Source organism: Lonchura striata, chromosome 5 (assembly GCF_046129695.1).
Source record: "Lonchura striata isolate bLonStr1 chromosome 5, bLonStr1.mat, whole genome shotgun sequence".
Lineage (NCBI taxonomy): Eukaryota > Metazoa > Chordata > Aves > Passeriformes > Estrildidae > Lonchura > Lonchura striata.
Genome location: NC_134607.1, coordinates 34,353,849 through 34,375,740, shown reverse-complemented (window position 1 = coordinate 34,375,740; position 21,892 = coordinate 34,353,849). Strand labels below are relative to the sequence as shown.

At 43.2% G+C, this 21,892-nt stretch overlaps 1 protein-coding gene across 2 annotated transcripts in view; it reads left to right on the top strand.

Moving 5' to 3' along the window:
* ST7 (suppression of tumorigenicity 7) overlaps positions 1–21,892 on the top strand; it is a 148,542-nt gene that overhangs the window by 88,100 nt on the left and 38,550 nt on the right. For both annotated transcript variants that reach the window (XM_021553502.3, XM_021553503.3), the window contains exons 3-7: positions 11,131–11,290; positions 15,478–15,532; positions 16,119–16,234; positions 17,410–17,485; positions 19,235–19,389. In XM_021553502.3, the coding sequence (XP_021409177.1) occupies positions 11,131–11,290; positions 15,478–15,532; positions 16,119–16,234; positions 17,410–17,485; positions 19,235–19,389 (562 nt within the window). The remainder of the gene's footprint in view (positions 1–11,130; positions 11,291–15,477; positions 15,533–16,118; positions 16,235–17,409; positions 17,486–19,234; positions 19,390–21,892) is intronic.

Genomic DNA, 21,892 nt, shown 5'->3' with positions numbered 1-21,892 from the left:
CGAAGAGAGAGAGAGCGAGAGCTGCTTTTCTGGGAATCCCGCGCAGAGAGAGAGAGAGCTGCTTCTCTCGGAGTCCCGCGAAGAAGAGGGAGAGCTGCTTCTCTCGGAATCCCGCGAAGAGAGAGAGAGAGAGAGCTGCTTCCCCCCTCTGGGTGGGACCCCTCACGGTGTTACATTTTTTTCAGCCTTTCATTGAATCAGTCAAAGGTGTATACACAAACCATTGTCTCTGAGAGAGATAACAAAAAACCTGTCCAACCGGTTCGCCTTCGACAGATGGCAAATGGAATACAAGCTTATCTTACAACTCAGGACATTATCCACCCCTTATTTTATTTCCATCTGCACACTATGAAATCTTACACCCAGTTCTCTCTTAAGACTAAGTTTCCCTGTGGTACACAGCGGGTCTCCCCATCTTCCTGCATTACTCACCAAGTGTAACCAGGTCCTTGAGCAAAGACAATCCTACGAATGGGTTGGTCTTTGCCTGAGGTGGGATTAATCCAAACAGTTTTCCCTAAAATACCTTTCATATGTACTACAGGGACCTTATCTCCATTTACTGTGTGTAAGGGTTTTGACTGAGCAGGGCCAGCTCGATTGACAGACCCCCGGGTGTTGACCATCCAGGTTGCTTTTGCCAGGTTAATTTCCCAGTTTCTAAATGTTCCCCCACCGAGTGCCTTCAGGGTAGTCTTAAGGAGTCCGTTGCACCGTTCAACTTTGCCGGCAGCTGGAGCATGATAGGGAATATGATATATCTATTCGATACTATGTTCTCTGGCCCAGGTGTTGATAAGGCTGTTCTTGAAATGGGTGCCGTTGTCAGACTCAATTCTCTCAGGGGTGCCGTGTCTCCACAGGACTTGTTTTTCCAAGCCTAAGATGGTGTTCCGGGCAGTGGCATGAGGTACAGGGAAAGTCTCCAGCCATCCAGTGGTGGCTTCTACCATGGTCAGCACGTAGCGCTTGCCTTGGCGTGTCTGGGGCAGTGTGATGTAGTCAATCTGCCAGGCCTCCCCATACTTGTACTTGGACCACCGCCCACCATACCATAGGGGCTTCACCCTCTTGGCCTGTTTGATGGCAGCACACGTCTCACAGTCATGGATAACCTGGGAAACACTGTCCATGGTTAGATCCACCCCTCGGTCTCGTGCTCACTTGTAGGTGGCATCTCTGCCCTGATGACCTGAGGCATCATGAGCCCATCGAGCCAGGAACAACTCCCCCTTATGGTGCTAATTTAAGTCTATCTTTGACACCTCTATTTTTGCTGCCTGATCTACCTGTTCGTTGTTCCGGTGCTCCTCATTAGCTCGACTTTTGGGGACATGGGCATCTACATGACGGACTTTCACCGTCAGCTTTTCTACCCGAGAGGCAATGTCTTTCCATATATCAGCAGCCCAGATTGGCTTTCCTCTACGTTGCCAGTTGGCTTTTCTCTACCTTCCCAGCCAGCCCCACAGAGCATTGGCTACCATCCATGAATCAGTATAAAGGTAGAGCTTTGGCCACTTTTTCCTTTCAGCAATGTCCAGAGCCAGCTGAACGGCCTTGAGTTCAGCGAGTTGGCTCGATCCACTTTCTCCTTCGGTAGCTTGTGCAACTTGGCGTGTGGGGCTCCATACGGCTGCTTTCCACTTCCGGTTCATCCCTACGATGCGACAGGAACCGTCAGTGAAAAGAGCGTAGCAGGTCTCCTCTGCTGGTAGTTGGTTGTATGGTGGAGCTTCTTCAGCCCTTGCCACTTGTACTTGCTCCTCATCATCAGTGAGACTAAAGTTTTCACCTTCTGGCTAGTTCGTAATTATCTCTAAAATCTCAGGGCGATTCAGGTTTCCAATACGGGCGCGTTGAGTGATGAGGGCAATCCATTTGCTCCATGTGGCGTCAGTGGCATGGTGGGTAGAGGGAACCTTTCCTTTAAACATCTACCCCAGCACCGGTAGTCGGGGTGCCAGGAGGAGTTGTGTTTCTGTGCCAATTACCTCCGAGGCGGCTTGAACTCCTTTAAAGGCAGCCAAGATTTCCTTTTCTGTGGGAGTGTAGTTGGCTTCAGACCCTCTGTAACTTCGGCTCCAGAATCCCAGTGGTCGGCCTCGAGTCTCCCCAGGCACTTTCTGCCAAAGGCTCCAAGACAACCCATGGTTCCCGGCTGCAGAGTAGAGCACATTCTTGACCTCTGGTCCCGTTCTGACTGGGCCAAGGGCTACAGCATGAGCGATCTCCTGCTTGATCTGGGTGAAGGCTTGTTGCTGCTCAGGGCCCCAGTGGAAATCATTCTTCTTTCGGGTAACCAGATAAAGAGGGCTCACAATCTGGCTATATTCAGGAATGTGCATTCTCCAGAAACCTATGGCACCCAGGAAAGCTTGTGTTTCCTTTTTGCTGGTTGGTGGAGACATAGCTGTGATCTTGTTGATGACCTCAGTGGGAATCTGGCGCCGTCCATCTTGCCATTTCACTCTCAGGAACTGGATTTCTCGGGCAGGTCCCTTGACTTTGCTCTTCTTGATGGCAAAGCCAGCTTCTAGTAGTATCTGGATGATCTTCTCACCTTTCTCAAACACTTCTGCCGCTGTGCTCTCCCACACAATGATGTCATCAATGTATTGCAGGTGTTCTGGAGCCTTACCTTTTTCTAGTGCAGCCTGGATCAGTCCATGGCAGATGGTGGGGCTGTGTTTCCACCCCTGGGGCAGTCGGTTCCAGGTGTACTGCACGCCCCTCCAGGTGAAAGCGAACTGAGGCCTGCATTCTGCTGCCAGAGGAATGGAGAAAAACGCATTAGCAATATCAATGGTGGCATACCACTTTGCTGCCTTGGACTCCAGCTCATACTGGAGTTCCAGCATGTCCGGCACAGCAGCGCTCAGCGGTGGAGTCACTTCATTTAAGCCACGATAGTCCACAGTCAATCTCCATTCTTTGTCAGATTTGCGCACAGGCCAGATGGGGCTGTTGAAGGGTGAGTGGGTTTTGCTGACTACCCCTTGGCTCTCCAGCTCCCGAATCATTTTGTGGATGGGGATCACGGCATCTCGATCCGTCCGATACTGCCGGCGGTGCACTGTCGAGGTCGCAATTGGCACGCGTTGTTCTTCCACCCTTAGGAGTCCTACTGCAGAGGGGTTTTCTGACAGTCTAGGCAAGGTGTTCAATTGCTTAATGTCTTCTGCCTCTACAGCGGCTATTCCAAAAGCCCACCTGAGTCCCTTTGGGTCTTTGTAATATCCGTTCCGGAGGAAGTCTATGCCTAGGATACACGGAGCATCTGGGCCAGTCACTATAGGGTGTTTCTTCCACTCCTTCTCAGTCAGGCTCACCTCAGCTTCCACTAGAGTCAATTGTTGTGATCCTCCTGTCACACCAGCAATGGAAACAGGCTCTGCCCCTACATGTCCCGATGGTATCAGAGTACACTGTGCACCAGTATCAACTAAAGCATCATATTTTTGTGGCTCTGATGTGCCAGGCCATCGGATCTACACTGTCCAGAAGATCCGGTTTTCCCGTGCCTCTCCCTGGCTAGAGACAGGGCCCCTCTAACACTGGTTATCATTTCTTCCCTGGGCATACATACTAGAGGTCTCTTCAAGGGGGTCTGACAGATCGTACTCACAAGCTTGGTCACGGGAGGTTGAGGCTACCTTCACTTTGGTGGAACTCCCCCGGTTAGAGTTTCCCTCCTTGAGTTGACGGACCCGTGCTGCCAGGACAGAAGTGGGTTTCCTATCCCACCTCCCCATGTCTTCCCCATGGTCACGCAGGAAGAACTACAGATTAGCCCTTGGGGTGTACCCTTTCTCTCTAGCTGGGGATTGTTGGGTGCTGATTCTGGGGCCTGTGACTCTCACGGGTGCTGTATTAACCTTCCTTATCTCCTCCCTCATCTCCTCTTTAAACTCCTTAATCACAGCTGAGATATGAGCCTGCATTGGGCCATTAATCATACTCTCATAATTCCTAAGTTTGTTGGCAACAGAACCTATTGTCTCTCGGTGGGTGTCAGCATTGATCGTTGCAATGAAGGTGGCGTATTGAGATGGCCCAAGATTTGCCAGACTCCACAGCATTTGTCCCGTACACCTGACCTTGTCAGGATCATTATTGTGTCGTCCATCCTTCCCAAAGAGTACTTCTAATACTGCCACTTCTCTCAGCTGTTGGATCTCTTTCTCGAGGGTCTTCTAGCGCATTCTATGATGGTGCTCTTGCATTCTCTCTCTGTGGATAAACCTCTTCCTGACACTCATTAAGAGCCGCTCCCAGAGAGAAAGGGACCCTGGTTCCCTTACAAAAACCTGATTTATACTCGAGTCTTGGGTCAAGGGTCTCAAGTTCCTTGCCTCACCACCGTCCAGCTGCACGCCTGTACCCATAAGATCCCAAACCCGGAGTAGCCAGGTAGCATAAGCCTCACGCCCTCGTCGCACAATGTCTTTATGCAGATTGCGAAGACTTTCGTACGTCAGGGACTCGGTGATGATAGCAATCTCTGGCTCCCCTGTGGGTTGTGAGGTTCCTCCATTCCTGTCCTTATCTGCAGGGTGCTCTGCTTTCACCTTAGACTTCCTTGTTTCTACCGGGGCCACTGCTGCTGACTGTGACTGCCCTTGTGGTTCAGCTGGAACCTGGACAGTTGTAACATTAGTGGGTTTCACAGCTGTACTATTAGACTGTCCCTCCTCAAGGCAAAGGGCCGGTTTCTCACCAGCTGGGGAAATGCACTCCTTCAGCATCTCTCGTATCTCCTTAACTAGAACCCTCACCCAATCTGGGCGGTTCATTTCTGAGGTGGGCTGTGGGGCAGGGTCAGGCTCTGGAGCAGCAGCATTTCGAGTCTGTGGTGTAGGTGTGAGGGTAGTTATCCAGGTTAATCTTCCCTTATCTCTGAATGCTAAATATAACAGGACTATCAGCAACACCACCCATTGTATGGTATCATTAGCACTTATAAAGGATCTTAACCCTTTGAGAACTGGTGGAGCAGACCCAAAAAGATGGTTAAAAGGTTGAGAGAAAGTTTGCCCAGGTGCTATTTCCTCGCAGTAGGTACCGTTATTAAAGTAACCCCAAAAACATACAGTTAACGTGTGATAGCTATGAATCCATGTACCTGCCTTCCAGAGGAAATTAAAGATCCATGAATTCTTCACCCAATTAACCCAGAAGCCAAACTTGATAACAGACACCGTAGCCTTAGTTATAGGACCCATTTTTAGATAAGGGTCTGCAAATGGGAAAAGTATAGCTACGATCACATGCCACCCAAACCAAGGTAAACTAGACCACATGGTGATGCTGAAGATGTTTTTACACACAACAAAACCAAATTACTTAAGAACTGTTAATCCTTTTTCCCTCTCAATGCCCTCGGGCCCCACGTTGGGCGCCAAATTCTGTCTTAGTTAGACAAGACAGGAGTCTGTGAAAGAGGGCAAAGCCTCCTGTACAATGGAGAACGGCAAACCCCCCTCCCCCTGAATTACCAGGATCTTTAAATTAAAAGGCTCTCAGGCAAAGATATGGGAGTGGGAGTAACAATTCTTTACTAGGAGAAAACTGGACAACAATTTAAAAAAAAAAGGCAAATGCAATCGGTACAAATAAAACCAGTGAAAGAAAAAGTCTAGAACCTGAGGAATGCCAGTACAGTTTTGCTGGGATAATTGCTTTCTCTTGCAATAGTTGATGAGTTGCAGCTGAAGTGATGATCTTTAGAAGGGTATAACTTTCCTCTGAAGATCTGGTGGCAGTGGGGGCCGGTCTTCCTCTGCGCCGGGGTTGCCTCTGAGCTCCGCTGCCGTCGCCTCTGCGCGCCGGCTGCTTCGCTGCGAGTGCCGCCGAAGAGAGAGCGAGAGAGAGCTGCTTTTCTGGGAGTCCCGCGCAGAGAGAGAGAGAGCTGCTTCTCTCGGAGTCCCGCGAAGAAGAGGGAGAGCTGCTTCTCTCGGAATCCCGCGAAGAGAGAGAGAGAGAGAGCTGCTTCCCCCCTCTGGGTGGGACCCCTCACGGTGTTACATTTTTTTCAGCCTTTCATTGAATCAGTCAAAGGTGTATACACAAACCATTGTCTCTGAGAGAGATAACAAAAAACCTGTCCAACCGGTTCGCCTTCGACAGATGGCAAATGGAATACAAGCTTATCTTACAACCCAGGACAAGGCTGAAGGTCAGGAAGGGCAGAACCATTGTACGCAGTTCCTAAGAAACTGAAAACCCTTGCCAAGGAGCAGATGAGAGAGGAAGGGTCTAGTGGAAGGCAGGCTGTAACCCAGTCCACAGACAAGAAAATGCTATCATAACTAGATGGGGTCTACACAGCGTTGAGAGAATTAATACACTTAATCCAGGCAATATATTATTTTCTTTTGTGTTTCTGTATTTCCAGAGGTGGATGAAGTAAATAGCTATTAATTTTGAATATGCTGCCTATTAGCACTGCATGTATGTTATGTTCTCTTGCTAACTCTTTGAGATAAGACAAATGGGGGTTCAGTAACCAGGAGCAGAGTCTAAGAGGATGCTGAGTGGCAGTATTTAGTCTAGAAGGAATGGGGGTGCTTATCCTTCAAGGCTGTCATCAAGGACACTCAGCATGGTCAGAGGCATGCTGTTTCCTAGATCCACGATGGGCAGGACTGGAGGATCAGGAGTCACTGGCTGCCCCTTACAGCTAAATAAAACAGATCAGCAGCTTGCTTTGTTGGAAAGCAAGTAGCATTGTACAGTCACACTCACATGGATAAACATTCTTGCTTCCCAAAACATGGATGATCTTTTACATAGTGTCTACTGGAAACAGCCCCTGGGCTGTAATACACCTGGAACATTTGTAGTCATTGCCTGGGAGAGTTGACACAGGCCAGGTATTGTGCTAACAAACAAACAGCATGGATTATTTGTGCCAAACCTATGCTGTGGTCCCTTTTATTTATAAAATAGGCTTAACCACGGAATCAAGTCTATCCAGCACTATGCTGTTCCTCCAGAGAGTTAAGTTTCCTTTAAATCCATTAGATTGGTTAAAGAATACTCCAAATCTACCTGTCTGAGACCTGAAAGTCATTACAAGGCTGAAAAAGAAATCTGAGCTGTGGAAGTTGCTGGCAAATTAAGTCCTTCACTGCTTCTGTTGAAGACTCCATACACATACACTAGGGGAGAATGATAGAGTGCTCTGAGGGAGGATGCCTGTCTCAGGTGTAAGAAACAGAAAAGCGTAATTCAAATTACTGACAGACATTGCTCCTTGGTCCAGTAAGAACCACCACCAAAACCATCCCTTGTGAATTGATGCATATATGATGGAATATCTGTTCTGAAAAACTGTGCAGGAAGATCAGATCTGATAGCCAAGTGATGCAGAATAGATTCGTTGCTACAGAGATAAATAAAATTATCTGGGATTGTTTGTTTGTGAGAGCAGAGATAAGAAAGAGGATGACTGTAACATTTTCACTGCACAAGGGAAAAGAAGTGCATTAAGAAGACATTTCCAAAATCAAATATTCTTACATTAAGCAATACCTATACCAGATTAAAAAATAAAAATTCTAAATTGCATTTCTTAACACAAAAAGCTGGATATGTTCAGAACAGGGTTTTAATTTGGCCCTTGGGAACATTGTGCTCCCAAAAATCCCTTGACAGTTTGGAGATGTTTGACCCTGTTTCAATTTGAAAGCACAGGCACTAACTAGAATGACTCCCAAGAAGTTTGCCACTGCTGTGAAGGGCAGATCTCTGAAAATGAGCTCTCATCCCACTGTATGTATATGACAGAAATTAGGTGGCTTTTTTTTCAGAAGTGGTGCAGAAATTACCTTTCTGATAATTTTTCTCTCTACTCCAGATCTCTGTCAATGAGTAATTAATCCTTACAGTAATTTATTCTATCAGATGATCTCTCATCTGCTGAACTGTCAAAAGATTGTTGACTTCACATGGCTTTCAAACTGGAAGATGCAGTTAGAAGTCAAATTTGATTTATAGAAATAGAGTTTCAAACCAGATGATGTTAAGATGCAAAAATCCTCTAAAGAGAATTTATTGTTTTGACTTAACTACCAAATCACAGATTTTACCTGATGCTGAACAAATCACTCTGATCAAAGGCTTGTGATGATGATGATGATGATTTATGGCTTTAATTTCTAAGAGACAGTATGGATTCAGATCTGTCTGGTGTTTCCTGGCATTGGATTCATTCAGCGTAGCAAATATTTTTCAAAACTGCCTTAAACAGTTTATGAGCTTTAATGCCATTTTAAAAAATAATTAATGTATTTGTAAGTCTAAGGAGGCAGACTCACAGCTGTGTCACATGTTTTAGCAAGTTTCTGTCACCCAGCTGAACTGTAGCAGAACTCCATTTATATATATGTACGTTCTTTGTGATTGTCCCCTCAGTTTCATTGAAATTCAGTGTGACAGCTTCCCAGCTGGTATACATTTGTGCAGGACAAGTGGGCTCAAGTGTGCTTCTGTGCTGCTCACTCCCTCTCTGGGTTTTACTGACCTCATCTAAAAGCTGATCATGACTGAAATAAGGAGCAGGAATTTATTAGCACATTTTGCAAAACCTTTTTTATTTCCTCTCTTAGAGAAAACTTGTTAGATACAGTCTTTGAGTTTTGCACAGGTAATCTGGCAGCTGTACCTGAGTCCCTGATTTAGGCTACAGTGAAATTCTTACTGAGTGCCTCTTGCCTCAGTGCAAGACTATAATCCTTCATTCCTAACACACTCTCCCTCTGAGGCTTTGGACAGGTAGAACTCTGGCTTCTGTGCCTTGATTTGTTCCAAGGTTTTCAAAGACAGAACAGAAATGGATGTTCACAGCAGATCTCTTGACTGTATCTCATGGCATAGCCTTTCTCTTATGGTCAGCCACATGCCTCTGATGCCCTCTTAAATCAAGATATAAACTTTAACGCCTGCATGAGAACAGCTAAAACCAAAGCTGGCACATCTGTGCCAATTCCCTGTTCACCATCTCCAGCATTCAGAGGCAGTAATGCATGCCAGGGGAAGCCTATCAGCAATGTGGAACAAGTGTTAGGTGACACTGCATCAGCATTCTGTCCTTGGCACTTGGCATTCCCACCTGGATGCTGCTCCAGGCGCATGCCAGTGGAACCATAACAGTGACAAATGCCCTTCAGACTCTGTGTAAGGAGGAACTGTCCAGGTTTGGTGGGTTTTTGGTGACTTGGGTGGGAAAGAGTTCATAATATTAATATGTTAATGCTCTGGTTTCTCTGTGACCATCTTTTTATGTTCCCAAATGCTATTTGTTCATACAGTCCTTCTGTCTTCTCTCATCAGACTGCTCTATTCTTTCTTCTTGATGTCTCCCAGAAATGCCATTAGATTGTTTTGGGAAGTGATCTCCAGAGCTGCCACACAATCTTGTGTGAACTTGTCTTAAGTATCCACCAGCTTCATTCCCTTTCACTCCTGTGCAGATAGAGTCCTTCCATATGAATCCTCTAGATGCTTTAACAACACATTTGAATTCAGGGGAAGTCCCAGTGCAGAATGCATTTGGAGCATCTTTTGGAGAGGATCATTTTCCTTCTATGTCAGGAAATTTATTCCCCCCTCCTTTAAAAAAAAGGGGGTGGGTTAAAAAGTATGTCTTGTCTACAGACAATCCAATCTCATGGAGACAGGAGTAATTTCAACTATATAAAGAGGTCAAGAGAATTTAAAAATAACCAAGTAGTGAAGGAGGAAGTGTGTGAAGCCTGGCCTGAACTTTTCTGGAGCAGGCAGACCCCAAAGAGGCCTTCCAGAGCCTGCTGACCCACCAAAACCTGCCCAACAGCACACTGATGGTGACATGGATGGGAACACAATACTTTCCCTTTTAGTTGATTGTGCCTAGTAGGAAGAGACTTTATCAAAACTTTCAGTACTGGTGTAACACATGAAGTTGCCTAGGAATATGGGAAGGTCAGAGACTGTTCGTTCCCAATTTTTAGTGCAATGAGTATTGCAATGTCCTGCCAAATTTCTCAAAACTCCTTAGATTTGCTTTTGTTTCCTGTGGTATGTAGATGTTTCGGTGATAATTCAAGTGCAACTCATCTATTTATTATAAGCATGTGTTTCTTTACAGTTTTTACAGCCTCTTTTCCATATTTATATGAAATAGACTTCATTTCCAGGTTTATGTGGTTTCCTGAAATATGTGTATACTTACTGAGTAATATATTTTTTGGTGAAAATACCACAGCTATATGTTTATGTGTATAATTTCAATTACAGGTTGTTCTCTTAGGCTGTGAAATGATTTTCCGAATAGAGTTCTGTAAATAATACTTTTTTTCTGATTTGCTAGTTCAACCAAATGCCTGAAAATAAAATTAATTCAGAGTCAGCCTAAGTCAGCCAAACAAAATAAAACACAGTTCAGATAGGGGGGGAAATCCTAAAAGGAACAGGATTCAGCTTCCAGGAGTTTGTTTGGCATTTGTAACTTCCTTTTTAAAATTAAACTCATTGGAAATCAAACTCGTTTTAAATTGGAAGCATTAACTGGGGAAACAAGCAAACCTGCTTTTGCTCACATGTTCTGGGCTGCAGAGGGAGTTGAGGCAAGGCGAGGTGGATTCACCCCTGACTGCAGCATCCTATGGCGTGCCTGATGCCGGGCCGAATGGGAGGTTGCGGGGGAGTGGGTATCCTAGGCGTAAATTTAAAGAAATAGACCTAACAGCTGAATTAATTTGAGGTTACAGAGGTTATTTGGGCTTAAAAAAAAAAAAAAAAATTAAAGCGTTGCGTTGACAAGATTTGACATTTTCCACCTAAGCTTGGGTCACATTTAACTGCTCCGTGTGCTGAAGCAGGGATGCCGCGGGGCGGCCGGAGCTGCCCGCTCGCTTGTCGGGCTGCGGCGCAGCGCTGAGAGGTGGGAGCGGGAGGAGCACCGGGCCGGGGCCGGGCGGGGGAGCGGGAGGAGCGGGCTGGAGCCGGGCGGGGGAGCGGGAACGCCGGGCCGGGGCCGGGCGGGGGAGCGGGAGGAGCACCGGGCCGGGGCCGGGCGGGGGAGCGGGAACGCGGGGCCGGGGCCGGGCGGGGCGGCGGCGCTGACGCGTGTGTGCCTTGCAGATCTTCGAGTGGTGGTACTTCCGCAAGTACGGCACCTCCTTCATCGAGCAGGTCTCGGTGAGCCACCTGCGCCCCCTGCTGGGCGGGGTGGACAGCAGCGCGCCCAGCGCGGCCGGCGCCGCCGGCGGGGACGCGGACTCGAGCCGCCAGAGCGTCTCAGGTGAGCGGCGCCGCGCCCGCCTCGGGTCCGCTCCGCGGGGAGAGGGCTCCGCTGCCTCCCCGGTTGCTGACTGCATCCTTCCCCATTCACTCGGTGTGTTCAGGCTCCGTGGTTAACGCGTCTCTTTTCTCCTTGTTGTGAAAACCCTGAGAAGTTGCACGTGCCCTTTCTGCAGTATCCTTTGTCCAGCGGAGAGGTTGCAAAGGTGATTTAGGGGCTGGAGCATCTCTTATGAGGAAAAGCTGAGGGAGCTGGACCCCTTCAGCCTCCAGAAGAGACAACTGTTAGGGGCCCTCATCAATGTATGTGTGAAGAGAGAGCGTCAAAGGGATGGAGCTCGGTGGTGCAGAGCAGTAAGAAAAAGGGCAGTGGGCAGAAGCTGACGCACAGGAAGTTCCACCTGAATATGATGAAGAACTTCTGTACTGTGCAGGTGACCATGCACTGGAACAGGTTGCCCAGAGTCTCCCTCCCTGGAGATATTCTAGCACCGTCTGAATGCAATCCTGTGCCATGTGCTCTGAGATAACCCTGTTTGAGCAGGGAGGTGGGATGAGGTGAGCCAGTGTGGTCCCTTCCAACTTAACCAATTGTCTGATTCTGTGATTCAAAAGGTGGCAGTATTTTTGGTGAAATAATTTTAAGTAATAACAAAGTTGTTAAAAAAGTAATCAGATAAAGAAGTTAGAAATGTTCATCTGGTTTTGCATCACTTTGTTTTTTAGATAACAAAAACAATAAATAAAAATAAAAACTTTAATTTTTGTAGATAGTATGTAAATAACATTTGGATTTCACCTTAGTAAGTGGAAGCACAGTGGCTTTTAACAGCTTAAGGGCTTATTACATTCCTGAGTCTGCTATGGATTTCATTTGTGACTTTGGGCAGGTCCTAACATAGTCAGGCTTTTTTAAAAGGTCTCCAGTTTAGGAGGCATGATTTCAGGCATCTGTGGCCTGAGTTTTACAAGCTTCCAGGCATTCACAGCCCCTACAAGTTTCCGTGCAACAGTGAAGGTGTCTGACCCTAAATCATTCAAGCCTCAGGCACTTTGAGTCAGGTACTTGGTTGCCTGGGCAATGGCTCCTCTGAGAGACAAGCCAGCCTGCCTAAAATGAATCAGCCCCCCAAGCACTGTAATTTGTGGACTGAAGGAGCCACAGAGGAACTTGTCTCCCTAATTGGATGACTTAGCTGCCTGGGGAGGATGAATTGAAAAATTAGCCCATGAGTGATGAAAATGCTGGTATGCTATTACTTTTGGCTCGAATGGAAGATACTCACTGTTTAAGTCAGGGCAGGAACATCTGTGTTTGTGTTCCTCATGTGTAAAATGAAGTTTATCTGTTTTTGTCCTAGCTTGACTCACAGGCCATAATCTTAATACTGGAAACAAATTAGGGATGTGCCCCTCGAATCAACCAGAATTCTATTAAAGTGATTTAATCTGCAGGCTTTTAGAATATATTAGAATTTACAAGTGAAGAAAAGTGAATGAGAAGAAAAAAAATTTGCTTACGAAAACATTGTTCTGCAGTTGAGCTCCCTATGTCTGTATCTGGCAAATTTTAACTCTACTCCTCAGTGTGCAAGAAAACAGGCAAACAAAAATTAGCTCTGAATTTATATGTTAAATAATACAGGTGGCTTCACAAAACCTTGTTAGTAGTTAGTCTGCTTAAGGAAGCCTCCATATAGCACAGCAAATTCAGCTGTTGACATTCTCATCTGAAGAGAGGCTGTGAATAGCAGCACTGCATGGCCCAGGGTATTAGATTTGGGTGAACTGGCAGAAAGCATGGGATGGCTTCGAACCACCTGTGTGTACTCATCAGTGGGGTCAGTCACACTTCAGCAGCCCGAAATAACTCCTGTCATTTTAAAGCAGAAGGCACAGTATTTTGACTAGTGAGGTTCACACAAGCATCTTGACTTTCTTGATATAGAGAAATAGTCAAGGACTGTGTTTGCTTTCAGTGCATTGACACTGAGCTGGGATCTCAGTGTCTCTGGACAGTGTGTCTGTATGGATAGCCTGTTATTTGTGCCTTCAGAAAGCTATCAGTGCTCAAAAGGTGATCATTGAAAAAGTCTCTGAAAGGTTAAAATTAGGACATAGTTACGTTGCTGGTTTGTAATGTGACAGAAAAGACAATCTTTTTGGTGTACCATGCATTAATAATGGGATAGTTTTTTGCTATCCAACAAGATGGAGATGGCTTTTTCTCTTGGCTCACTATGTGTTACTATGAAGATGTTTGACTATGGTAGAATGTTGCAAGAGATACCTTTGTCTTTAGAAAGGTAAGAAAAGAATGATGTACTGAGACCGTGGTGTTAGCAGAGACCAAGACAAAAAGAGCAAGAGAACACCATGTTTAACTAGCTACACAGATGCCAAAACATTCCCAGGACATGAAGGTGGTAATAAAAGCCTTTCTTCATCTCCCCTTCTTGTTCCTCAGTTTAACCTTTCCCTGCTACAGTGCTAAAATACTTCATACTTTGGATTGATACCACTTGAATTCAAATAAGATGAACAAAACTTGTTACTGCAATCAGATAGTTGTTATGTAATCTCATTGGTTGCAAACAGAGTAGGTCAAGACATTGAATTACACCTCTGGAACTGTGAAGTCTGATGTTGATTTAATATTTACAATGGTTTGAAAGTCATATATAAAAACTGTGGGATTGAAGCTTGTCAAACAGCCATACTCTCTGGCTGCACAACAAAGCACGGCAGAATGTCAATCAAGCACTTCTGCTGAGTAAACCAGTGGAACTTTCTAATATTAGCTGCCTGCTGAAATGGGTACTTCAAAGATACACTCTTCCCTCAAGTCTGCCTGTTCCTGTGTCTGATCCATGCACTTGCTGGTAGGCAGCAAACTGAGGGCCCACCTCCTATTCCACTTGACTAATTTCTGTGTTGCTGAGGGTGTCCTGTTACTGTGAATAATTTCTGTAAAATGCTTTCTGTCCATGCTACTGGAGCCCCATACAGATGTGGGATCTGTGTCCATGAGAAAAGAGGAGGACTTGACTTGCTTGCTGTTCAGTTGTTCTTTTCCTAGCAGAACAGGCATAAAGGAAACAGGCATGTTTGTTGCCATAAAGATACCCTTCAGAGTCAATATTCTACTAGAAAACTGTTGAGTTTTTTCAACAGTTTAGAAATTATGTCAGAATAATTCATAGGGAGAAATATGCTGGTCAGTATCTTTAGTAGCAAGCACCTGGTGAATGCTGGAGTGCTACTGATGAGTTTTTGCAGAGCACCATGTGAAAGGTCATCCAGTAGCAGACCTGAGGTGGAATGACATGCTGCCTCTCAGGGAGCCTTTGTGCAAATAGTGGGGTTTATTCCAGTCTCACCTTCACTGGAGTGAATTGTCTTTGTTGAAAGTAAGAGAATAAATCTGATGCTAAATTAAAGGAAAAGCCAGAATCAAGACTTCACTGTTTCAGAGGCTGTACAATTTGATTATATTTTTTCAATTTTTGCTTTAAATTGCATTGTTGATTTCCATATCTCTTACTTCTTGTAGTGTGAAAAATTCACAATTTTTCCCCCAAGGGAAATTTATAAAATGTTTCTAATATTCTGAAACCTTTAGAATGCAATCAGCTTTTCTCTGCAAATCAGTTTCAGCATCTGCTTCTATCTTAAGTAAGATCAGCAGATGTTTTCATGGATTTTTACTTCACAAACTAGGGAGGAATTAAATTTGGCAACTGTAGCTGAGATTCGCTGTGATTTACAGCATTAACTGGACAGTGATATTTTTCTGGAGAAATAACAAGTCCATAGGGACTGGGTAAGTTGCTGTTTTTCAGTGTAATAACCCAGTATGATCCCTTTTCAGTACTGCATGATGGTAAATGTGAATCCTGGAACTAATCAGTATTATCTTTTCATGTGGCATTTGGGGCTTTGCTAGTGGTTATTTGTCTGGAATGATTGCATTTGTTGACACTAATTTATAATTAAATTATTATTTAAGAAAGTAAGAACAGCCTGATTACCTTCATCTTGGTACTCTTGATGGGTTTTTGCATTTGCACCTATGAAAAATAAGTCATTTGATAAGGCTCATTGTATGGTAACTGATGTTTTTTTGTAAACCTCAAGTACCAGTGTAATTTGGGAGAGATTCATTATATGTGTGTCTGCTTCTTACAGAATGCAAAGTCTGGCGAAATCCTTTAAATCTGTTCAGAGGAGCTGAATATAATCGGTAGGTGCTACAAAATTACAGTTTTCAGGCATAGTACTAGCTTAAGGAGCTTAATTGTACTTTTCCATTAATCTAGCCTAAGAGATGAAAAAACAAAATCAACTGTGGATAAATGCACTCAAGTCAGGTTTTTCTGTAATTCATAAAATGTTCCTGAATTGAAAGGAATTTAAAATCATGCTGATGCAAATTCTTATTTCTCTAATATTTGCTATTTCTCCAATTTTTGGCAACCTTATAAAAAAATATGCTGGAACCTAAGTATGTTGTACCTGGTGCTAATGCAGCATTTCTGTTCAAATCCATTATAGCAAAATACCTAATGAATTCCATATAGGTTTCATTTAGGCCTAATGTTTGAATATATGTGTTAACAAGTTCCAGTGTGTAAATTTTCATTAGCTTAGGCTCAGCTACCATTGCTTCATCACATGAAATGGTGAAATGCAATGTATATTGATTAGAAGATTGGCCAGATTAACTTATTTGGCTGTGCCTATCTCAAAGATCTGGGATTCTTTTCCGGATTAGTTTTCCCATGTGTGACTTCTCTAACCAAAATGTCTCCTTGTTGGCATGTTTGCAGGTATACATGGGTAACAGGAAGAGAACCTTTGACTTACTACGATATGAATCTTTCAGCACAGGACCATCAGACATTCTTTACATGTGACACAGATCATTTGCGGCCTGCAGATGCTAGTAAGAGACCTTGTGGACAATGGGATTAATAATAGATTAATGGCTGATTTAAACTGGTCCAAGGAAAATGCAGTGGGACATCAGTTCTTTCATGTAGATAAGGCAAAAGTTTGATCATACTGAGAAGCTGTTGAATTTGTAGAATTCTAGATCTGAACAAGTGTCTGTATAGGTAAACAATCTAATTGATGTTGCTGTGTTGTTTAGCTGTGTTGCTGGAGTCATTCAAGTACCATTTAAAAGTGCAAAGGCTTGTTCCTTTCTTCCTCTTTCTTGCAGTGGCTTCAAACATACATAACTTAGTTTGCTTCTAGTTGCAATGTAGTAGGCTGAATTACATTATCCAGGTTCCATTTAGTCTATACGGACAAAAGAGACAGAGCTATTGTAAAATTTGAGACCTGTGTTTCATTCCCTGATGTAGTTAGGTTTGTAAAAAATGGGAATAGCACATTTACAGCACAACTGTACGTTTCTATAAGCAGGTTTAGTTGTGCTAAGCCTGTACTGTGAAGTCCCTATATAGACTTTTATTCTACTAAAAATATACAACAGTTATTTCCGTTATTAGAATTTGCCTATTTGCCTCTGAAGAGATAAATCTTTGTCTCTTGGGAAGGAAGAGATACTAACAGTTGGGTGCTCCATTCTGAAGTCATAATTACATAGGAGAGCATATTGTGGTTTTTTTGACACATGATTAACATGAATCCTATTTTCTGAACTCAGTGGTGTAGTTATGAAGTAATATTAGCCTGGAAGTTGTTTCTGTTTAGCTTTATTCACACAAAGCAACAGCTCGATGAGGAACTAGAATAATAACCCCAACTATCCCCTTACTATTTTGTTCCCCATGTGGAATAGATTCTACAGCTGCACCAAGAGGAAGTAGCTGCTTGTCACCTCTATACTTGGCAGCCCAGACAGCCTGATTTCTCAGCCAGACTTTCTCTCAGAAAAAAAGTTTAATTAAATGAAAGAAGAAAAGACACTGAGTATTTGGGACAAAAGCTCCTGTTTGTTATGTGTCTTTTTGAATGATGACTGAGCTATATGAAATCCTCTGTCATGAGTTAGGCTGAGATCAATAATTTTTTTTGTTATAGTGCAGTAGATTCTCCTTGTTAATCCTTTAATAACTGATATTTCTTTCTTCTCCTTTGTTTATTGAATAGTAATGCAAAAAGCCTGGAGAGAGAGAAACCCTCAAGCCCGAATTTCTGCAGCACATGAAGCTTTGGAATTGAATGAGTGAGTGACAAAAACATTAGCATTTATTTCCTGTCTTTTAAAAATCTATCTAATGATATTTTAAGGCCGAGGGTTTGCTGTAGTAATTTTTAACCAGGATTACAGGCACGTAAAAGGAAGGCCTACAACAGAAGGAAAATAGCTGCATGTCGTGCTAGCTACACAGAAGATCCTTAGGGTAGTGATGACAATGGGAGTCTTCCCATTGTTGTCAGTAGGCTTTGAAATAGCATAGAAAAATGTTAATCAAGTTACCTCCTGATGAGCATATGAAATACGGATGTACAGGGTGGAGAGTTCCCTTTTGGATTTCTCAGTCGTCAAGAACAGAAGCAAGGAACAAGAGACTCATAAACACATTCCGAAATACTCATTTCACAGTATGAGAGAACATGATGTAATTTGCTGTGACTTTTGGTCCTGGAGTCTGTTACTTATTTTTTCAATGAGAAGTGTAGTATTTTGAGACCCCACAATAAACTCAGTGCTGTGATGATTTACTGATATGGCAAACTGTATAAATGTTGCTAACATGGATAAGAGGAGTCCTTTCAGTTGCTGAACTGAGATTGCTACTTTCTAGAATTCCATAAACTTGTGGTTTACAGATAGTCCTTTATGTGTTTCATCAGAAGAAGAGAAATAATTTTTTCTTCTTGTCTAATGATTTAACATGCAGCATAAAAAGGAAAAGCGAGCTATAAGCCTGTCCTACTCACATTTCACAGAATTATGGAATGTTGAGGTTAGCAGGGATTTCTGGAGGTCAGTATGCAACCTCTCCCTTCAAACAGGGCCACCTAAAATGCAGTGCACAGAAACATGTCCAGCAGGCTTTTGAATGTCTCCAAGGAGAGAGACTTGACAATTTCCTTGGACTGCTTGTAACAGTGCTCAATCACCTTTACAGTAAAAAAAGTGTTTCTGAGGTTCAGGGGGAACCTCATTTTGTGCCCATTGCCTCTGGTCCTCTCACTGGGAACCACTAAAAGGGACCTCACACTTTGCTCTTTGCCCCCTCACTGCAGGTATTTACAAACTGACAAATTCCCCCCAAAGCCTTTTCTTCTCCAGACTGAGCCTTCTCCCACATGTGAGATGCCCCAGTCCCTAATCACTCTCATGGCCCTTCACTGGACTCTCTGCAGTACGTCCATGTCCCCCTTGTACTGGGGTTCCCAGAACTGGACACAGCACACCCACATGTGGCCTCATGAGGGCTGACTAGAGGGTAAGGATAACCTCCCTCAACCTGTGGAAACACTTCTAGTGCAGCTCTGCTGCAAGGGCATGTTGCTGTTTTGGTTTTTGCTTGGTCTGTGTTGGGTTTTCTTTGTTGCTGTTGTTGCTTTATCTTTACAACTACATTTATATGTTCTTTTTATATGGTAAGTGTTACAGTTCTGTTGATTCTTTTCATATCATTACTGTAAGGGATACAGTTTATATTAAAACAATAGTACATAAAACTAATTTTGATTTTAAGAAGGAGTTTTAGGGATGTAGGTTAGTGAGACGGTTTACTTTCTGGTACAGTTGTCAGTAGGTGTACTCAAGGGCTCAGTGATACCTAAAAATGAGAGTCGCGGTGTTGACAGAATATTTATTCATCAGAATAGTTCATCAGAAAGGTACATAGACAAAATTTCCTTGCCTCTGTATGTAGTACATCCTTTCCAGTCTGCATGTCTTCATACAGTTTCTACTTCATGTACCTTTCTCATGGCTTTTCCTCTGATATTTTGGCAGGTGTGCTACTGCTTATATTCTCTTAGCCGAAGAGGAAGCAACAACAATTGTAGAAGCAGAGAAGCTGTTCAAGCAGGCTCTGAAAGCTGGAGAGGGCTGTTACAGGCGCAGTCAGCAGCTACAGCACCATGGTGCCCAATATGAAGCCCAACACAGTAAGTTTTTTGGGAGGGAGAGAATTTCCAAAGAGTTCTTTGGATTTGGGGTTTTGGGTTTTTTTGTTTTCCCCCTAAGGACTGTGTGCTCAGTGTTTGACATTGTCTGGAATGTGGTCCTAGAGCCAGACTATTCTGTTTCAGTGTTTTTGCTTGATTCGGTTTTCTGAGCTGTCAGTGCTCAGATTACAGATGTACCTTTATTTTGTCATGGCATAAAATGCTTAAGTATGTACTTAACAGAAAAGAAAAGGTATCAGAGACAAAGAGATATGACATTCTGAAAAAGCTGAACACCCTTTAAGGAAGTTGCCTTTAGCCATTTTAGCAAACCCAGGCTCCTGTTGTGAAAAGGCACTGTAGAATGGTGGAAACGGAAGAGAAGTGATGCTTTGCCTGCTTTTTTCCATCAGCTCTGGGGGTAAATGCTTACACTGTGTTGTTCTGTGTAAAAGTTAATGAGACCTATTAGCCAGTGGGACATTTGAAGTTAGTTGCATTTATTAAGAAAGGTCACAAAAACATACAATTTTAAAACTGGAATAATAAAGTGCTTTAGTTGAAAGTCTAGATTTTTGTTGCTTTTTAAAAATTTTTTAATAAGCAGGTTTATCTGCTGTGCTATTTATTAAATATTCCTTAAATCTAAGAAAATAGATTCACTGACAGTAAATGACCAAAAAGATAATAAAGCAAACAGTCAAGGTTATTTCTAGACTGCAATGTATACCTTAGGCAAAATAACACAAGTTGATTGTATAAATACAAGCACCAGCATACTTTTGGGCATCTTCAGGTTTCTCAGGACCTGATTTCACAGCCTCTGGCTATCCTCCATAATGTACATAGTAAAATCTTCTGTGATCCTGGTTTCAAAAGTGTATGCAAGTCTCTACCTGAAAACCCAAGGTTTCATAAATCTTGGAGGTAATATTTTAAATATTTGTTGGTTGTAAAATCGTATTTAGGATGATTTGTCCATTATTGGTGAAAGTAAAAATAGAGAGCAGCTGAGCCCTTGAAGCAAGTTTTGGGCTCTAGCAGGCTTATGGTTGTCTGTGAAACCTGAGTCTGTGCACTCAATCCATCCTGAGTGCAACATTCTATGAAAAATACACAATAAATGGTTAGTAAGCACTGTCGTAATGTTTTTGTCCAAGGTAACCTGGGAAGGTTTGTGCAGGCAGATACATGTATGGTATTTCTGTAACTTGTGTATGCTAGCTGGCTACTGTCATCATCAGATTTGACAGCCTGAACCTTAAGTACTGCAGCAGAGGAAGTAACCACTGAATCACAAGACTGAGTGCATTGTCACGGAGCAGGGAGGCTGAGAAGTGACTGCCAGCTCTGACCGTGTCTTCAGGAGGGGCTTGATCATCCCACTGTTCTGTACAACTCGGTCTCCCCTTGAAAATGTCAGTGTGCACCCACAGAAATTAGAGAATCTCCAGCCTCAGATGCTGCCTTGGACACTGGGGCTTCATACAGAATTCTTTTGATTATATGCTGCACTTCTGCATGGTTTACAAAGGTGGAGAGGAGGGACATGTGTTGCAATTCTATGGTTCTGAGAAGTCCTGCATTCCATTTCTGGTCTTCAGAGTTAATTCTGGGATGAAGAAGTGGGCATTTAATCTTTTAAAGGTGAAATACACTATAATCTCTTGAACAACAACATATTCTACGTTTTTGTTTATTCATGTGTTCCACCTCCTTCATAAAATATTTTGTTAAACCATAAGAAGTAAATTATGACTTTGAGTACCCAGCTTGCCCTCTTGCAAAAGGTGATAGTTTATATAAAGCAAGGGCAATTTTATTTTTATGGTTCTTCATATTAGGCATCCCCAGTCATTAGTAACCTCAGAGAATTTTGGTCTGAAAAATTATCTCAATTTCATAGTAAGTAGATGCCTTTTGACCATTCCTGTTCAAAATCCTGAGAAAACGCTTAACCTGAAATGTATACCTCATAGTACATTACATAAACATGTTGAAACAGATGTAAGTAATAAATTGTGTATTAAATATATAGGAATCAATAAAGAGATAAGGCATTAGGAAATACAGAATACTGCTAAAGAAATTTTTCTCACCTTATTTATTTTTTCCTCTAAAGTAAGTTCTTTCGACATGCTGCTTAATCTATTTTAAAATTTTAATCACTGCTTTAATACGATTTGTAGGTATTTGGAATATTTTCAGCACACATCTTGTTCTTATTATGAAAGGGTTGAAAATGTTAGGAATAGGCTAAAATCTTAACAGAGCACATGCTATACACAAAGATAATTTGTAGCAGGTGTATTACATTTTCATGATTCAGTAATTTTATAGATTATTATCTGTCCAGTCATTTTCTGTTGGTCCAGAAGCATTTTAAGAGTTCACATTCAAAGTGAATGAGAAGTGAAAGGAGTAAGAATTCTCCAAGAGAATAATTATAACTGCTGTTTAGTTTCTGTCATCTTCACTGTTAGGGAATCTTCTGGCACACAGG